Genomic DNA, 18,316 nt, shown 5'->3' with positions numbered 1-18,316 from the left:
CTCACCTACAGAATAGAGAAAATCAAAGCTACCCTGCTTAGTTATCTGAGGATTAGAAATGTTGTTTGTAGAATACTTAGCAGTGTGTTTGGCACTTATAGACATATTCAATAAAACAGAGGCTATGAACAATATGACAAATTATTTGTATTATGGAAGTAGGTTAACCAAGAGGTATATTGAATGAATACATATGGCATTCCCAGATTATCATGGACAAGAGCAAAGTTTCTCAGAGTTTGTGAGCACAGATATAAATATCTAATGTTGACCCTAGTATAACACTAAGGATGAGACAAGAAAGCCCAATTTAGGCCAAAAGAATACAATTAGTAAGTGATGAAAGTAAAAAGGGTAAGAAGACTGCTATGGAATGAATTATGCCCCCTCTCCCCCGCCCCAATTCATGTTGAAGCCCTAATCCCCAATCTGACTGTGTTTGGAAATAATGCTGTTAGGAGGCAATTAAGGTGAAATAAGGTCATAAGGTTGGGGTCCTAATCAAATAGGACTGGCGGCCTTATAAGAAGAGGAAGATAAGGTCTCTCTCTCTACATACACGTGCACCAAGAGAAGGCGGTGTGAGGACACAGTGAGAAGGTGGCCACCTGCAAGCCAGGAAGAAAGCCCTCATCAGAGATTAAATTGGCCAGCACCTTGATCTGGGACTGACTAGCCTTCCAATCTGCAAGAAAAGTAATTTCTGTTGTTTAAGCCACCCAATCTATGATATTTTGTTATGGCAGCCCAGATAACAGAGGTCACATTCTGAGGTTCTGGGGGGACATGAGTTTCGACATTATTCAACCCATTATATTGTCTTTTTACATCTGATTATTTTAACAAACTTTATATCAGTTTTTACAAACTAGCTGAATTCCTACACTTATGATCAAATTATTTATTAAATACTTTTCATTTCACATGGATTCCTGAAGCTTTAGATTCAGGAGATTTATTCTCCCTGAAGAATAAATCCCATCTGGGTTTATTCTTCCTGAATAAGGTTATCTAGAAAAATAACTTTGAAAGAAGCTTCATAGAAATATACAATTTCCTGACTGCATGATTCACTGAACACATGGGCAATGGTATTTTATTGACAAAGTGCTTTATATCTATAAGACATAAGCATGAGAGCAACTGATCAATGTATAATCTAAGGTTTTCAGAAATGAAGAGGCAGGTCCCTAACATCCTCCATTCTACAAAGGTTTCCCTGCCTCCATCTACAGGTATTTACTGAGCACTTACTGCCTACCTGTTGGAGCTACTCTTCCTTGGCAGTTTCACCCAGTGGTGTGCCAGATTCAGCCAGTGCTGCTCATGGGAGCAAAACATGAGCTGCTTTCTGCAAGTCTTAAGTTCAGTGACACCATGTTGGTAGCTTGAAAATGGCCACGAGAGATTTTGCAACAGAAAAATTGGCAAACGTTACAAGTCAAGGTTTTCTTCCAGACTGATGGCTACTAAACCTTTAGTAGCACATTACTGGTTAACCTCCCAGCTTGTGGGGAATTTTATTATACCCCATTTCTCATATGTGGTGGTTAAACAAAATACTATACTTCTTGGCTTAAAAAAGATGAAATAATTTGAATATTTGATGAAGTATAGAGAATAATATGTGCACTGATATACATGTGTGTGTATATATATATATATATATATATAAAATTCACATTTCTCATTGTTGACTACAATGTTCCTGACAATCTCTGAGCAGGTACTTCTGTTTTTGTCCAGTGTTCTATAAAACAGGGATGCAGCACACCATAAAAGTGGATGTGGATGTTTTGACAGACATTGTAGGAAAACTCGAGATTCTTGTTCTAGACAGGTTCTGTGAAATGTCAGGCCCTACTGTGTTTCCTCGAAAATAAAAAATAAGACACAGTCTTATATTTGTTTTTCCTCAAGAAGACACCCTAGGGCTTATTTTCAGGGGATGTGTTATTTTTTTTAAGTACGATACAACAATCTACATTTATTCAAATATAGTTAAGTCATCTTCTTCTGGAACATCATCATAACTCTCCAAACCCCGAATTCCATCCTAATTTTCTTGTGACTCTATTTCCCTTAGAACCATTGGCCCCAATCTCTCACGTCGAGCAATAGAGCTCTTATGGGGTAGATGAGAAGGGCTGCTTGTCTTTACCGCTCTGAGACAAAATGCATGGGTTGTGCAGATACACTGCGTAGCCACGCCCATCACTAGGTCATACTTTCAGGGAAGGGCTTATATTGTGCAAATGCTTAGAAATCCTGCTAGGGCTTATTTTATGGATGGGTCTTATTTTCGGGGAAACACGGTAGATAGCTCACAGACCTCTGAAGACAAAAGTGGTGTTTTCTGAGGGAGTTTGGTCCCAAGGACAATGATGCCAGAACACGGGGTGCTCCTTTTCCTCAGGAAAAAAATAGGGGGTTTTAATGACTTTTTTTTTAAAGTTTCATTTACAATAATTAAAAATCAAGGTTTGTAACAAATGGGGTTTCTGCAGCTCTGGAAACCAGCAGTCGCTGGGGAGGAGGAGGCTAGAGTGGAGAGGCCTGGGCACGGTTGGGGGTGGAGGAGCCTAGGGGAGGTGAGGATGAGTGTTCACTGCTAGAGGGGCAGCGATGAGGATCAGGTCTGCCCTCTGTGCCCCATTTTCCTCCCATCCCAAATGATTATGACAGGAGTATCTGGGAAAGACCTTTTGTAAAGAAAAGAAAAAAATGCAATCTGACTGAAACTGCTATAGTATGTTCTCAAGAGTGGCTTTCTTGCCTTTTCGGGTGTGCATTTTCAAATAAGGAAACATATTGACAGGGCATCTGTCTGTCACAACAGGGAAGAAGAGAATCCAGCCCCCACCCTTGGTTTGTGTTGATGAACACAGTTGACACACTCAGGCAGAACAGGTGGCGACAATATTCCAAGTCATGCTCAGGTCCTGTTAGAGGAGACCTAATGTATTTAGCATCCACTGGGGAAAACCATACACATGAAACAGGTGTTTGGGAAGCTTTTCACTGCTTTTAGCAACTTAATTCCTTCGTTATCTCTATCCATCTCATAGAAACCAAACCTCGATGCCCAAGAGAGCAGAGACCTTTAGCAGGACAAATGCTGAATGATTTGTACCAGTATTCATAAATGCTACTATCTGGTCTGAAAACACAGAAAGAGCCCCGAAATATTTTTGAAAAACTGAAGATCAGAACCACATTACATCCTACAGCTATCATTTCAGAAGTATCTATTATATACAATTCACATATACCATTCTCTCTAATCCTTGCAGTAACAAAAGGAAAGATTTTGATCCTCTATCTTACAGATAAGGAAAATGAACCAAAGAAAAATGAGGTAAATTGCCCAAGGACACGCAGCAACAAAAAGCTGAGCCAGAAACTGAATCATAGTTGTGTCTCAAAAGCCTGTTCTCTTCCCAGAATGCTACACTGACTCTCACTGCTTTATCAAATCCTTCATTAAAACAGGTCAAATTAGGACTTCTCAGCAGCAAAATGTAAAGCTTTAGCTATATTTACACCAGTTAGGTATTTAAAAATGCAGAGGTGACGATGACTCAGGAAGCAGGATGGGCACTACTCTGTGGGTTGGGAGTCTGGAGATCGTTCCATGTCCATCTATAACCTTGGATGAGCTGCCTAACCTCTCCAATCTCTGCTTCCTCACTCAACTTAAGAAGAGTGGCTTACCCAATTTCTATAACGCCTTTCAAATCTAAAAATCTCGTATACATGCATTAGAATCCACTAGGACAATGGACTGTATCTTTCCCAAATGAGTAAATGGTATCTATCACAGAGTACACAGAATTTTAATGTATATTTTCAAAACCAAAGAAACTCACTACTTTGCAAAACCATTACTGAAGTTAAAACCAATAGGTCTTACTTTAAAATACCAATGAAAAGATTTTACTTTTTTAATTCTTCCTCTTTTTTTATTTCTTTTTATTTATTTATTTATTTTGAGACAGAGTCTCACTTTGTTGCCCAGGCTAGAGTGAGTGCCGTGGCATCAGCCTAGCTCACAGCAACCTCAAACTCCTGGGCTCAAGCAATCCTCCTGCCTCAGCCTCCCAAGTAGCTGGGACTACAGGCATGCACCGCCATGCCCAGCTAATTTTTTCTATATATGTTAGTTGGCCAATTAATTTCTTTCTATTTATAGTAGAGACGAGGTCTCGCTCTTGCTCAGGCTGGTTTCAAACTCCTGACCTTGAGCAATCCGCCAGCCTCGGCCTCCCAGAATGCTAGGATTACAGGCGTGAGCCACCACGCCCGGCCATCTCTTTATTTCTACAAAAATGTATATTACAGCCAGATCATGTCCTAATGATCTGGTTTCTGTTTATGGGTCTGTGAAAAAATAAGAATTTTTTAAAAGATCAAATGAATATTTCAAAAAAAACAAAAAGGTAAGTTATTCTCCCTTCTTGCAGAAAATTGTCAAATTTCATTAACTATTATTAATTCTTAAACACAACATTGTGAATAAGCATTGTTAAAATTTAGAGGATCAATGACACTTAAATTTAAAACCAGAACCTCTTCTTGAAGATAAAAATATTAGAACTGTATTCTGCTGTGACAGAATCCATTGTAACTTCCTACTAATTAATGCAATGATACATGATTACAAGGAATAACAAAGGGCAGGCTTTAAAAATGTTGTGATGCTGAAATGAGATGATGTGTATAATCAAAGTAGGCATTAAACAAATATTAGCTTTTTTTCTCTTTCCTACTTTTGGCAGAAGGAAATTGTAGTTGATATCTATTTCATTGAAATGGCCACCAACAGCTAAAATGTACTTACATTTTTATCACCTATCAAGGCTCAATCGTGTCTTTAGTTGAGAAAAATTAAAAGTTGGTTCTTGGAAATGATTAACAATATTAATAAACATTTAGCTAGATGGACTAAGGAAAACAGAGAAGACTCAAATTACCAAAATCAGAAATGAAAATAGGGACGTGACTATTGATTCCACAGAAATAAAAAGGATTATTAAGGGAGTACTATGAAGTATATACTAACAAACTGTATAACCTAGATAAAACAGACAAATTCTTAGAAACATAAAACATACCAAGACTAACTCATGAAGAAACAGAAAATTAGAACAGACCTATAACTAGTAAGGAGATTGAATCAATAATCAAAAGATCTCCCAACAAAGACAAACCCCGAACCTGATGGCTTCACTGGTGAATTCTACCAAACTTTTAAAGAAGAACACACACCAGTCCTTCCTTAAACTTTTCCAAAAAACTTAAGAAAAAGAAACAGTTCCTAACTCATTTTAAAAGGACAGCCTTACCCTGGATACCAAAGCCAGACAAAGAGACAAAGAAAACTATAGACGGATAATGATTATGAATACTGTTGTAAAAATTCTCAACAAAATAGCAACAGAATAGCAAACAAAATTCAAAAGCATATTTAAAAAATTATACCCCATGAACAAGTAGGATTTATTCCCAGAATACAAGGATATTGTTCAACATATAAAAATTGATCAATATAACATACCACATTAACAAAACAAAGTTTAAAAAACTACATGATCATCTCAATTGATACAGAAAAAAAATATTTGACAAAATTCAACATCTTTTCATGAAAAAAAAAAAGAAACTAGGATTAGGAACAAACTGCCTCAACATAATAAAAACCATATATGAAAATCCTACAATAGATATCATACTCAATGGTGAAAGACTGAAAGCTTTTCCTCTAAGATCAGAAACAAAGCAACAATGCCCATTTTTGCCATTTCTATTCAACACGGTACTGAAAGTTCTAGCCTGGGCAAATGAGGCAAGAAAAAGGAATCTAAATTGGATGTGAAGAAGTAAAATGATCTCTGTTCATAGATGGTATGATTTTATGTGTAGAAGACTCTAAAGATTCTACACACAAAAAAACCCTTGCTAGAACTAATACTAACTAATGGATTCTGCAAAGCAGTAGGATACAAAGTCAACACAGAAAAATCAGCTGCACTTCTATACCCTGACAATGAACAATCCGAAAAGGAAATTAAGAAATGAGTTCCATTTACAGTAGCATCAAAAAGAATAAAATACTCATGTTAAGATGTCAATAATACACAAAGCAATCTAAAGATTCAATACAAGCCCTATCAATATTTCAATGACATATTTTGCATGAATAGAAAAACCCATCCTAAAATTCCTATGGAATCTCAGGGGACCCCAAATAGCAAAATAATCTTGAGAAAGAACAAAGCTAGAGGACTAATACCTTCTGATTTTAAAAGTTATTACAAAGCTACAGTAATCAAAATAGGGTGAGATTGGCATAAAGATAAACATAAAGAACGGAATTGAATCAAGAGACTAGAAATAAACCTTTGCATATATGATCAAAGGATTTTTGACAAAGGCATAAAGACCATTCAAGGAAAAGGATAGTCTTTTCAGCTAATGGTCCTAGGAAATCTGGATATCTATCTACCTGCAAAAGAATGAACGTGGACCCTTTTCTAATATCATATACAAAAATTAGCTCCAAATGGATCAAAGATCTATTTGTAAGAGCTAAAACTATAAAACCCTTAGAAGAAAAGAGCTTTAAGAAAAAATCTTTAAGACATTGGATGAGGCAATGATTTCTTGGATATAACACCAAGGCATAGGCAAAAAAAGAAAAAATAGATACTTGAACTTCATGAAAATTAAATAATTTTGTGTATCAAAAGATACTATAAACAGAGTAAAAGGTCAACCCAGAGAATGGGAGAAAATATTTGCATATCTGATAAGGGATTAATATCCAGATTATATAGAGAACTCCTAAAACTCAACAAAAAAACCAAACAGCCTGATTAAAAAATGGGCAAAGGACTTGAATAGACATTTCTCCAAAGATATGCAAATAGACAATAAGCATATAAAAATACTCAGTATCATTAATCATTAGGTTAATGAAAATCAAAAACCACAATGACATACTACCTCATACCCACCAAGATGGTGACCATCAAAAAACCAGATAATTACAAGTGTCATCAAAGATGTAATTAGAACCCTTGTGCATTGCTGGTGAGAATGTAAAATGGTATTGCCATTGTGGAAAATGGTATGGTAATTCCTCAAAAAATTAAAAATAGAATTACCATAGGATCCAGCAATTCCATTTCTGGGTATATACTCCAAAGAACTAAAAGAAGAGTCTAAAAAGGATATTTGTATACTCATACTCATAGCAGAATTATTCACAATAGCTAAAATGTGGAAGCAACCCAAGTGTTCACTGACAGATGAAATGCATATACAAAATGTAGTATTTACGTACAATGGAATATTATTCAGCCTTTAAATGAAGGAAATTCTGACATATGCTATCACATAAATAAACTTTGTGGACATTATGCTAAGTGAAATAAGCCAGCCACAATTATTGTACAATTCCACTTATATATGAGGAACTTAGTATAGTCGAAATCATAGAGACAAGAAGTAGAATAGTGATTGCCAGGGGAGCAGAAGGGTTTAATGGGAATAGAAGTTTACTTTTACAAGATAAAAAAGTTATTAAGCTGGATGATGGCAATGATTTCAACATTATGAACGTATTATGAATGTACCACTGAAATGTACACTTAAAAATGATTAAGATAGTTAATTTCATGTTATATGTATTTTACCACAATAAAAAACGGGAAAAAATTCTTAACTATTTTAATTAAATTTATAAAGCCTAGTTCAGTGATTATAATTGAAATGTAAGTATAAACCCTCAAATCGTACTAAATTAGATTCAGGCCTTAATACCTACAACAAAACGTATGTAATAAGTAGCACTTGAGCAGATATGTCATGTTGCCAACACGCGATGACTGCACATAATGGCCTAATTTTCCTGAGTGAAATCTCAGAACATCTACAAGTCTGAAATGTGGCCCTCTGATGCTCTGTGCACGGTAAGCAATGTGCTCCCCTGCCTTGCACACTCACGATTAATAAAGGACACAAAAGATTTATATGGTAATAGGACTTAGGTAAACGTCCTCAAACCTATGCAGTTTCTTTTCAAGTTAAGTATTAGAAGAGATTGAGGAGAGGGAAGAGGAAGATCTGCCTGCTGACTGACACACACTGGTAACTCTAGCACTGGATCATGCTACTCTCAGCCCAAATAATGATATTTATGTAACACCTCTCCTCCAAGGCGACAGAGCCCTCTCATGCCCCTGAGTGGGAAGCAGCAGGGAGGTATTTTAAGACACTGTACTCTGGGTACATAGTCATCAGCCCTAAGAACTCGTGACATGGGACAGCAAACATCTCCCACCTCAAGATGGGGTTCCTCAAGGCACTAACACAGGCCATGCAACATGCCCTGGGAAAGCAGGCAACTGGACCCCAGGTGCATAAAACTGCTTGTGCAATTTGAAAAGCACACACCCTCGTTGTAGTAACATTGCTATGATGAGCTTTCACCTCTTTGGGTTTTCAGAACACATGGAGGGCACCACTCAACACTGAGGCTGCTGTGGGGAGGGTACCTCAGTGGGACTGAGAAGCCCAGCCTGGGGAGGATTTCCTGGGTAAGCATCTGAGATGCCCTTAGGCAGAGCTGCAGGCCTCTGAGAAGGAACAGTGAGTGACATAGTAACATTTCTTGAGCCCCTATGAAGTGTTAGGCACTGTGCCAAATGCTTTTTGCTATTATGTTTTCAAAACTCAGAGATATCTTCAGTCTTAGCTGGAGTGGACTATCCTGGCAGGGGTGGGGAACTTGCAGCCTTGGGGCCACACGTGGCCTTCTAAATCCTTGAGTGCAGCCCCTCGACCAAATCTAAACTTCACAAAACAAAGCCTTTTAATAAATTGTAAAATTTGGATTTGGTTGAAAGGCCACGCTCAGGGATCCAAAGGATCTTAAAAGCTGAAAAGACAGTGACAGGTGCTCCCAATCCAGGGAACCTAAAAGCAAAGGACAAATGGCCTCATGGCCCCAGAAGAGAGTGGTATGCTTGAAATGAGGGCACCTGTGGGGCACCAACAGCCACACTGCATTAGCTTCTATGCTGCATAACAAAGTACCACAAATTTAGTGGATTCAAACGACAGGTTTATTATCTCACAGTCTTGGCAGGTTAGAAGTCTGGACACGACTTCACTAAGTCCTCTGCTCAGGGTCTCACAGGGCTGCAAATGAGGTGTGAGCCAGGCTGTCCTGTCATCTTGGAGCTTGGGTGGGGAGGAATCTGCAATCCAGGCTCACCAGGTGGTTGTCTTTCCTGAGCCAAGGCTGCTCACCTCCAGAGGCTGCATGACACAGAGCCCTGGCTTCTTACTGGCTGTTGGCTACTGGAGTCCTCCTTAGGTTCTAGAGACCACTCCCAGTTGCCTCTGATATGTAGCCCTCTCCTTAGGTAGCCACAATATGGCATTTTGCTGCTTCTAGACCAGCAGGAGAATCTCTCTCATTTTAGTCTGCTTTGACAGTCTTCCATAAAGTGACACGATCATGGGAGTGACACCACTCAATTTTGCCATATAATGTAACTCAATCAAAGGAGGTGGTGAGTGGTTGGTCCTATTACCTTTGGGCTCCATCCACACTCAAAGGGAAGGGACTATGCAGGGATATGAATCGTCAGCAGTCCCCTGGGACTGTATTTGCCACACATACCAAGATTGAAACTATCTTCATATTTTGCAGCATAACACATTTTGTTTTGAAAACAAAATGTATTTTGGGGATAGTCATATCTGAATACAGCTTCTGGCTCTTCTCTTCAAAGATAATGACTTTGGGCAAATTACTTAATCTATTTTACCACTTCAGTTTTCTCACCAAAAAATAAGAACAACCATTATCTAGATCTGTAAATATGAACGGTCTGTAAATAGCTTCAGCCCAATGATCTTATTCATGAGAGTATGCACATCCACATGTTTTCCAAAGCAACTGTGAAATGTATGAATTGTACCTGACAGCAACTAGATATTACACAGACAGAGTAACAGCTCTGATCCTGGCCTGTGCAAGTCTGTACACCAGGACAACTACTTCTATAAGATGGAGCTTAAATATGCTTAAAGTAAGAACTGATTCATACATTCAGCAAATTAAGCAACTGCTAGAACCAAATTCTAGGCACTGGGCATACATAAATGAGGAAAACAAAAACAGTCCTTGTCTTCAATGAGTTTACAGTACACGGCAGAGATGAACAGCAATCACTCAACACTTATTTACTGAGGGCACTGCTTCTACATTAAGAATTGTAAATAAGACAGACAAGTTCCTAGTCATGTGGAGATTACATGCTACATGGAAAGCAAGGGTAATAGGCAGACAATAAATAAAAGGATAAAACAGAATATAATTTCAAATGGTGATAGGAAGTAACAGAAGTGGGTATGAGAGGGGTAGGGAGTGGCTAATTTAAACAGGGTGGCCAGGGAAGGGCTGTACAGGGAGACAGCATCTGACTGGAGGCAGCGCGATGGGAAGCAGCAGCATTACTACAGGGGCTGGGAGGAGAATGTTCCAGGCAGAGGAACTGCCTGTGCCAAGGCCCTGAGGCAGGAAAAAGGTTGAGGATCTACTTTCAGTCTCTTCTCAGTTCAATGGAAGCCAGTATAGAGTTAAAAGCAGAGGGGTGACAAGATTTACACCTTTAACGGATGGAACTGGCTGCTATGTGGAAAATGTAAAGTAGGAGAGTAAGAAGGAAAAAAAGGCAGTGTATTGAACAAATAAAAAACATATGAACAGTATGAAAAGTACAATGAAATAACAGAATCGGGTGGGCTCTCTGCAGTGTACAAACAACCCTACACCCAGGCCGCTGCACTGTGGTGGCAGAGACAAGCAGCACTTCAACAAGTAAACATACAGTAAAGGTCTGAGTGCTATGAAGAAAAATAAACCAGGAGAAGGGTGTAGGGAGTGATAAGGGTCGGTGTCTTAAATAAGATGGTCAGGAAAGCCGCACAAATCCACTGACATTCGAGCAGAGACCCGAGTGAAGCTGTGAGAAGACCGGGAGAGGACGTGGTTCAGTCAGAGGGCTGGCGAGGCCTGGTGAAGGAGGTGACTATGGGTTTGAGGACAGCTAGCGAGGCTGGCACAGAGGACACAAGACGGAGATGGCTGGGAACACAGGACACGCGGTCAGATCCTCAGGACCTCGTAACCCACAGTAAGTACTTTTAATTTTCTTCTGAGGAACCACTCGAGAGATTTGTGGATGGGGACTCATGTGACATGAAGGTGTCATGAGAATGCAAAACTAGAGTGCACCGGATAGACAGGGGGCCCAGGAGATGCCTCTCAGAGGAGGAGATATTTAAGCTGAGAGAGAAAGGATGGTAAGAAAACAGGTGTCAGATCAGGGGCAGGTGGGGCATTCCAGGAAGAGGGAGCAGCCACTGCAAAATCCTCATGCAGGAAAGAGCCTGGGGCACTGGAGAAATCCAATATGGAGACAACAAGTACAGGGGCCACCACAGGCTGACCTTAAAGGTCAGGCTGAGGATGTATACTCTGTAGTATATCAATACCTCAGGACTATCCAAGTGAGACTCCATTAGCTCAATTTTCCATATATGTCCACACACATATTTTAAATGCATATTATTTGTTATGATAATTATTTTAAATAAGGCCTGGCTTTAGTATTCTTTTGCAGTCTTTAGAGACATAGGAATGAATATCACTAATCCATCAGTTCCAACTGACTTAAAACTCTGGATCACTTATACTGCCTCAAATATACATACTGTACATGAATTATACCACCTACTGCCTGGCTTACACTTTCCTCTTTAATATGTTTATCCTTAAAAGATCCTATTTCTGTGAAGTGTAACGACATTTTCCTCACAACCGCATTTGTAATTTGTCCTTTATGCATTTCAATTATTTTTCAGCGTCAGGATTTGGAAAAGTAAAAGCTCTGGCTGCTAGAGTCAGTACACATCCCTATTCTTTAAGTGAAGGATGGATATATTCATTCCCGCACCTGCTCGGCAGACATACTAGGGGCAAGGCGCCAGGCACTACGCTCAGGGCCCTGAAAGACACAAAGATGAATACAACTAACTCCTCCTGCCTCCAGGAAAGGTAGCTCATTCAGTCTGTTGTGAAAGGATTTGGGTACATAATTGCCACGTATTAATACATGTATTAATTTTCAGTTCCACTACCACAAAATACCTTATAATCACTGTATTTATTCTTCTTTGGAAGGAGATGATTAAGAGGGCAGTCTGTGAGAAGGAAGTATACTAATTTTGATGCAGTATCTTTGCAGAAACTAATGAGACATTTCAAAACTAATCCAGCTAACTTATTTCCACGGGCAACATTCCACAAATGAGATCTGAAGTAATTATTAAAAAATTCTGCATAGACATCTAATGACCCCAATTTAACACCCCAATCTCAGGCGTGCTTCCCTGGGAAAAGCTAGACCACGAGGGCATTCAAGGGACAAGCATTTCCATAGGGAACCACACCCGTGCCGCGCGCAGTGTTTTTCACGTTGAAACTGCTTTTTATCTAAGCAGCTCGGACTTTTGTACTGGATTATGACATCAGGGTCAGATTAACTTCTCAGTGCAAACTGTAAACGTCTCTGTCTTAACAAGTCTGCCAAGGCTAGAAAGGACACACAGTTTAATTTGGCCATGTCTGTTACTCCATTTGAGGGAAACATCTTCACAACAGTGTCATGAAACAGATTCTGAGAAGATTAAAAAAAAAAACAACAAAAAAAGCACCAAATTTAAAGATAATCTGATCCTAAATCAAGAGCCCATTTCTCTATTGAAAAGAAAAACACTAATATAGATGAACACCAAGGAGCTAAACATTAAATATGTATCAAATATTATAGTTTCATCTTAGAATAGTTTAAAGGGCAAACTCTCCAGTGTTGTGTTGTCTATTATGGGAACCACTGGCCACAGGGAGCTACTGGGCACTTGATACGTGGCTAGTTCAAATTAAGGTGTGCTGTAAGTATAAAACACACGCCAAATTTCAAAACATAGAGAAAAAATGTATAATGTTTCAATAATTTTCAGTACTGATTAATATTTTGGATATACTAGGTTAAATAAAAAATATTTTTAAAATCAATTTCACCTTTCTTTTTACTTTTTTAATGTGGCTCCTGGAAAATTCAAAATGACACGTGGTTTGCATCATATTTATAGTGGACAACACTGATTTAGTGCCTTTTTCTTCCTCATAATGCATCAGAATACTTCAATAACAGAATTGATTTATATCTTCTCTGATGATCTTTGCTCCTAAATACCCTGAGAACAGGGGCTTTTAACCAGTAGAAAGAAATTCGTGCACAGTACTTTTCATATTCAAATTATTTCCTATTTAAGCAGCTTATAAATCTGTACTGGTCAAGGCTGCTCCTGTCAGAACAATTTCACAGTCCAAGCTGGAAGACGTCATAGCCATTCCACGTTCTGGAAAGCCTCACTTCACAGAGCAGACCTTTAGGCTTGAGACCCCAATCACCCTTCCCCACCTCCTCAAATCAGCTGGCATTTCCAGAAGGAATTTGCTGTGAAGTCTTCTGGGCTATTCTCCCTGGAGTATGTGTAACCTATGCAGTTAGACCGTGCAGTTCCAGAGGGCAGGAGCCCCAACTTGGTCTTATTTCTACCCCAAAGCATCTTAGCCTGGTCTTTGCATAACTATAAACACATGTGATAAATGCTGGTTACATGGGAGGATCTGATGGTTTAAGCCAATATGTTTCCTTCTATCCTTTGTATTATAGCAGTTTTATTCCATCAGCCATTGCCTATCAACTGTGCTTTATAATTCACTTATTCAAATATTCAAGTGCCTACTGGCTGCCTGGACTGAGCCGGGGACTGGGGATGCAGCAGCGAATGAGACCGGCACAGCCCTGTCCTCCCAGGGAAGACAAAGCCACAAACATTACACGATTTCAACAAGCATGGGACCATGAGAGGCAGACTTGCAGGATAACCTAATGCGTTCAGGAGCCAAAGGCGGCTTCCAAGTGACCTTCACACTGGCCTAGCAAGGTGCAGGGGAAAGGACAGAGTAGCCCTGCACAGAGGGCCCTGTAAACCACATTGAACATTTGAAATGTCATCCTGAAAGCACAAATAGCTACTGAAGGGTTTTATGCAAGATAATAACATGATGCGATTTCCCTTTTAAAATATCACTCTGAAGGTATGCAAGAGTGGATTCGAGGCCTTCACAGAGCATATCCACAGACTTTGAAAATTAATTAAAATCTCTGTGGTCGCCATTTCAATAGGAACTGAGTTTTAAGAACATAAAAGATATGTAAGCTCTACAACCACAAGATCTGAAAGCCAACAAGCACGCTCGAGTATTAATAGGGAGGACTTCCAAAGTACCCACAAAACATCAATCTCCACTGATCCTGCTGGCCGGTCCACATAAATTTGTGACTTGGCATCAGTCAGTCCCATCCTGACCCAAGCCAGATTTTGCTTATTCAGAATCAGCACTGACTTGAACTATTACAGTTGTTTAAATACTAAGAAATAAATGTGCATCCAGGAGATCTTTGCATCTCTGTGGAATATAAAGGTTACCAAGAAAGTTCTGGGTAAAAATTAGAAACTTGATGTTTGCTGCTTTGACTAATTTTCTAAGCATTTGAAAACCTACCTATTCCACTGCCAGTTAAATTCTTGGTTCCTATAGCTTACCTTATTTTCTTTGATATTTTCCTCCCTCACATAGTCTCATCTCTAATGTGTTTTAAGAAGGAAAAAAATTCAGAATGTTATTCCCACATAGTTTATTCATCTTTAGAGTAGCAGCTGTGTTGGTCACAGGTAAATAAAGACAGAAGGAAAGCTGCAGCAGAGGCAACAGACAGCTGGCCAGCATGCACCACTGCGCCCACCTGCTTCCTCTTATCCCACATACTCCTCTTTTCTTATCTCTTGCCCACTAATGCTCAGTATCCAAACCCATTGGGACTGAAGCAGTTACCTAGACCTCTTTCCTATGACCATAAAAGACACAGAACTCCAACCTAGAACTCCCAAAGAAACGAGTCTGAAGACTAAGTTTTCCAAATATTCATACATCTCAGTCAAATACAACCAGCCGTGTTTCAAGTTTCTGCAGATTGCTTCCTGATACACAGGAAGCACAAGGAGGAGGTCTATGAGGTAGGCTGTTTTGCTCTGCTATACCTGGTGCCCACAGAGATTTGCTCCAATTCTATTTGGTTCTCTTATCAAGGCATAGGTCTCTATTTCAACTCCTTTCTCCTATAGTGTAACAGGTTAGCAGGAACAAATACTGATCTGTGAGGTGCTTGAAGAAGAACCAGAATCAAGAACAACCCTCAAAGACTTCAGTGATGTCATATGAACAGAAATCCTCTGTTTTTTACAGAACTATTCATGTTCTTACTTTTTTACATCTGTGGGAATTATTGTATATATTGTCTTAAAACTATCCCAACTTCTTTTTTTACTATCTCTTGAAAATTAAAGGCCAATTGATAATACCTTCTAGGCATAGCTCCTCTGATATTATGTAACACCCAAGCTGTCCACATGTACTGTTTGTTAAACACTCTACAGTTGGATAAAATACCATAGATCCTCCAGTTACTTCAATGTGAACTTTACAAAGCCCCCCTCTCTCCAAAGTGCCGTTATCTGAAGTCAAGGAATGTCCAGGTAAGTAGATAGAACTTAAAATGTCTAGAAAATAGAACTTAAAACATCTACCAAAGAGAAACCAAAAGTTACATGAAGGAATACTTTGAACAGGTAATATGACCCCTTACCCGGATTGGGTTGAAGGTATTCAATTGTTTTAGTCATTATTTCAATCACAGCTCTGCTGGTGACATCCACTTTCTGAAATGAGAAAATAAATGACAAAAATTATTAGCATTAGAACTTCAGTTTTTGCTCAAGTACAAGCACCGGAGGTGCAACAGAGCAATGACAAGTCTCGCAGGATGTGAGGGACGCCGGGGAGTGCAGAAGTAATTGTGACACTGTGTTCGGCAGAGTTCTATCAAGATTTGGAAAGCCTATTTATCCAAAAAGGAAGCTGGTAATTTCCTAAAATTTGTTTCAAAATATATTTCATTATCTTCTGGCAAAAAATAAGATGGATATAATGAGACATATTTTGTCCCAGAGGTATTCTGGATGCTTACTGTGGCATAGGCATGGTGGCAGGTTCCACTGTGACAAAGAAAGAATAATGTGACATCAACTCTGTTCATTCAACTAAGAAAAGGAAAACTTTTATTTAACTTCCAATAACATCCTAAGGATATAAAGTCTTGAGCAAACACTTCCAGTAGGTCCTTGAACTTTTGATTAATTCTAAACAAAAATTTTGGTGCTAGACTCTATCCTCACAACATTTGGAATGGTCAGTGCTTGCCTTCAATGTCCCCCAATATCCCCTCCCCTCTGTCAGGCCCCTCCCCACATGCAGAGGCTGCAAAAGCTACTCAGTGCAGTTAGTCCACATGGTCCACTCATTCACTCCACAGGGTAAATGACTAGTGAGAATAAATGCATTCTCCTATGCAAGGCATGTGCATGTAATATTTGACATAGGTATAAGTGGAAACAATTTTTAATGTGGAGATTTAGGTATCAGTCAAGCCAAGGGGAAGTTTTTTGTTTGTTTTCTTATTGGAGTTCAAGGGCTTCTCCCTCAAATCTAAGAAACTTTTCCATAACCTGCTGTATCTACATATAAGTTAGCTTTGCAGTAAGCCCTCTGCCTTTCCATAATCTCCCCATTAAAAGATTTCATATTTCGGTTGTTTTTCAATACTTTATAATTTCACATTCCATGGCAATCATATTACTCTGTGTGTCTGATACTACTAGAAGCAACAGAGGAAAACATATGTTTTTCCTGAGAGGTTATCTGGTATAAAATTACCTTCAAAAGAATCCTATTACAAATGTGCCTGCCCCCATAAAACTCCTATACCATGTCCTTGTGACTGATTCAAAATTTGAAAATGTTTTAGATTTGAGTATGTACTAGGTAGTGACTAGTTTTTGAGTGAATAGTGGCCCCCTGGAGTTGTGCAGTACACAACTCCTACAGCCATACATGAAGGCCTTGGTAGTATTAGCAAAATATCAATCAATTACTATGCATTCAGTCATGGAATGTTTTATGCCAGGGAAATGGATTCAAAGGTGTGTACAGAACAAAGACACTGAAACTCCATTGTCCTTGTGTGATGGAAGGACAAATGCAGATCTTCTAATGACTATATGACAAGAGATTATGGAATTAGATGTCAAATGTATGCAAACACCCTGTGTGGCTATGATGGGAAGAAAAAAAAATTCCAGAAGTGATGGGAAGAAAAAAAATTCCAGAAGACAAGGTTTCTAAGAAAAAGTACCACAAGAATTCAACTATCCAATGACCATTTGATATCTTAATGCTACCTGCTGGTAGAAGGCTGACCAATTTCCAACTTTCCCCCATCTCTATCCTTAATAATTATAACCATCAATATCATAAGGTGTTTTCTATTTGTCAGAAACTGTTCTAAGGGCTATAGATATCTTTACACATTTAATGCCCACAAACATTATAATGTATTAATAGATGAGGAAACAGATACAGAGGGGTTAAGAAACTTGCCTAATTCCGGCTCCAGGGTCTGTATTCTTAACCACTACCTTATACTTCTTCAAAGCAAAAGCTCCTCAGAAAAAGGCAACAATACCAGCCGATAATGAGACCCTGTCTTTAAAAATTTTTTTTAAAAAGTCAGCTGGGCATGGTGGCGCATGCCTATAGTCCCAGCTGCTCAGGAGCCTGAGGTGGGAGGATCATTTGAGCCCAGGAGTTCAAGTCTGCAGTGAGCTATGATCATGCCTCTGCACTTCAGCCTGGGTGACTGAGCTAGAGAGAGACTAATACGCTGGGGAAAAAATAATTAATTTTAAAAAACAGATAGGCAACAAGGGCATCTCCCAACACACAGGGTCAGGAGGAAAGCACCTGCTAACCTATCTTATGTTTTTGTTTTGAAAGTCTTCAAAGTCTGTGTAAGTTTCATATACAAGAATAGTCTACCCTGGGACACTATGAAAAGGGGGCTTCTCTCATGCAACTTGCTGGACCCCACACCCTCACAGGTGCACAGGCCTCTCCATAGAGGCTTGGTGCCAGCAGTGGATGTCTTGTCTGGACCATAGGGAGATCAGTGAGGAAGGCTGTGAAAACTAGTCCTCATTTCAGATACAGAAC

The 18,316-nt window shown here is 39.2% G+C and overlaps 1 protein-coding gene across 2 annotated transcripts in view; it reads right to left on the bottom strand.

Annotated features, from left to right (window-relative positions):
- Positions 1-18,316, bottom strand: part of SH3GL2 (SH3 domain containing GRB2 like 2, endophilin A1) — a 211,436-nt gene that overhangs the window by 28,170 nt on the left and 164,950 nt on the right. For both annotated transcript variants that reach the window (XM_012769701.3, XM_076008768.1), the window contains one exon: positions 15,855-15,927. In XM_012769701.3, coding sequence (XP_012625155.1) covers positions 15,855-15,927 — 73 coding nt within the window. The remainder of the gene's footprint in view (positions 1-15,854; positions 15,928-18,316) is intronic.

This window comes from Microcebus murinus, chromosome 12, assembly GCF_040939455.1.
Source record: "Microcebus murinus isolate Inina chromosome 12, M.murinus_Inina_mat1.0, whole genome shotgun sequence".
In the NCBI taxonomy this organism is placed as follows: Eukaryota; Metazoa; Chordata; class Mammalia; order Primates; family Cheirogaleidae; genus Microcebus; species Microcebus murinus.
This window is presented reverse-complemented; position numbering and strand designations above follow the sequence as displayed.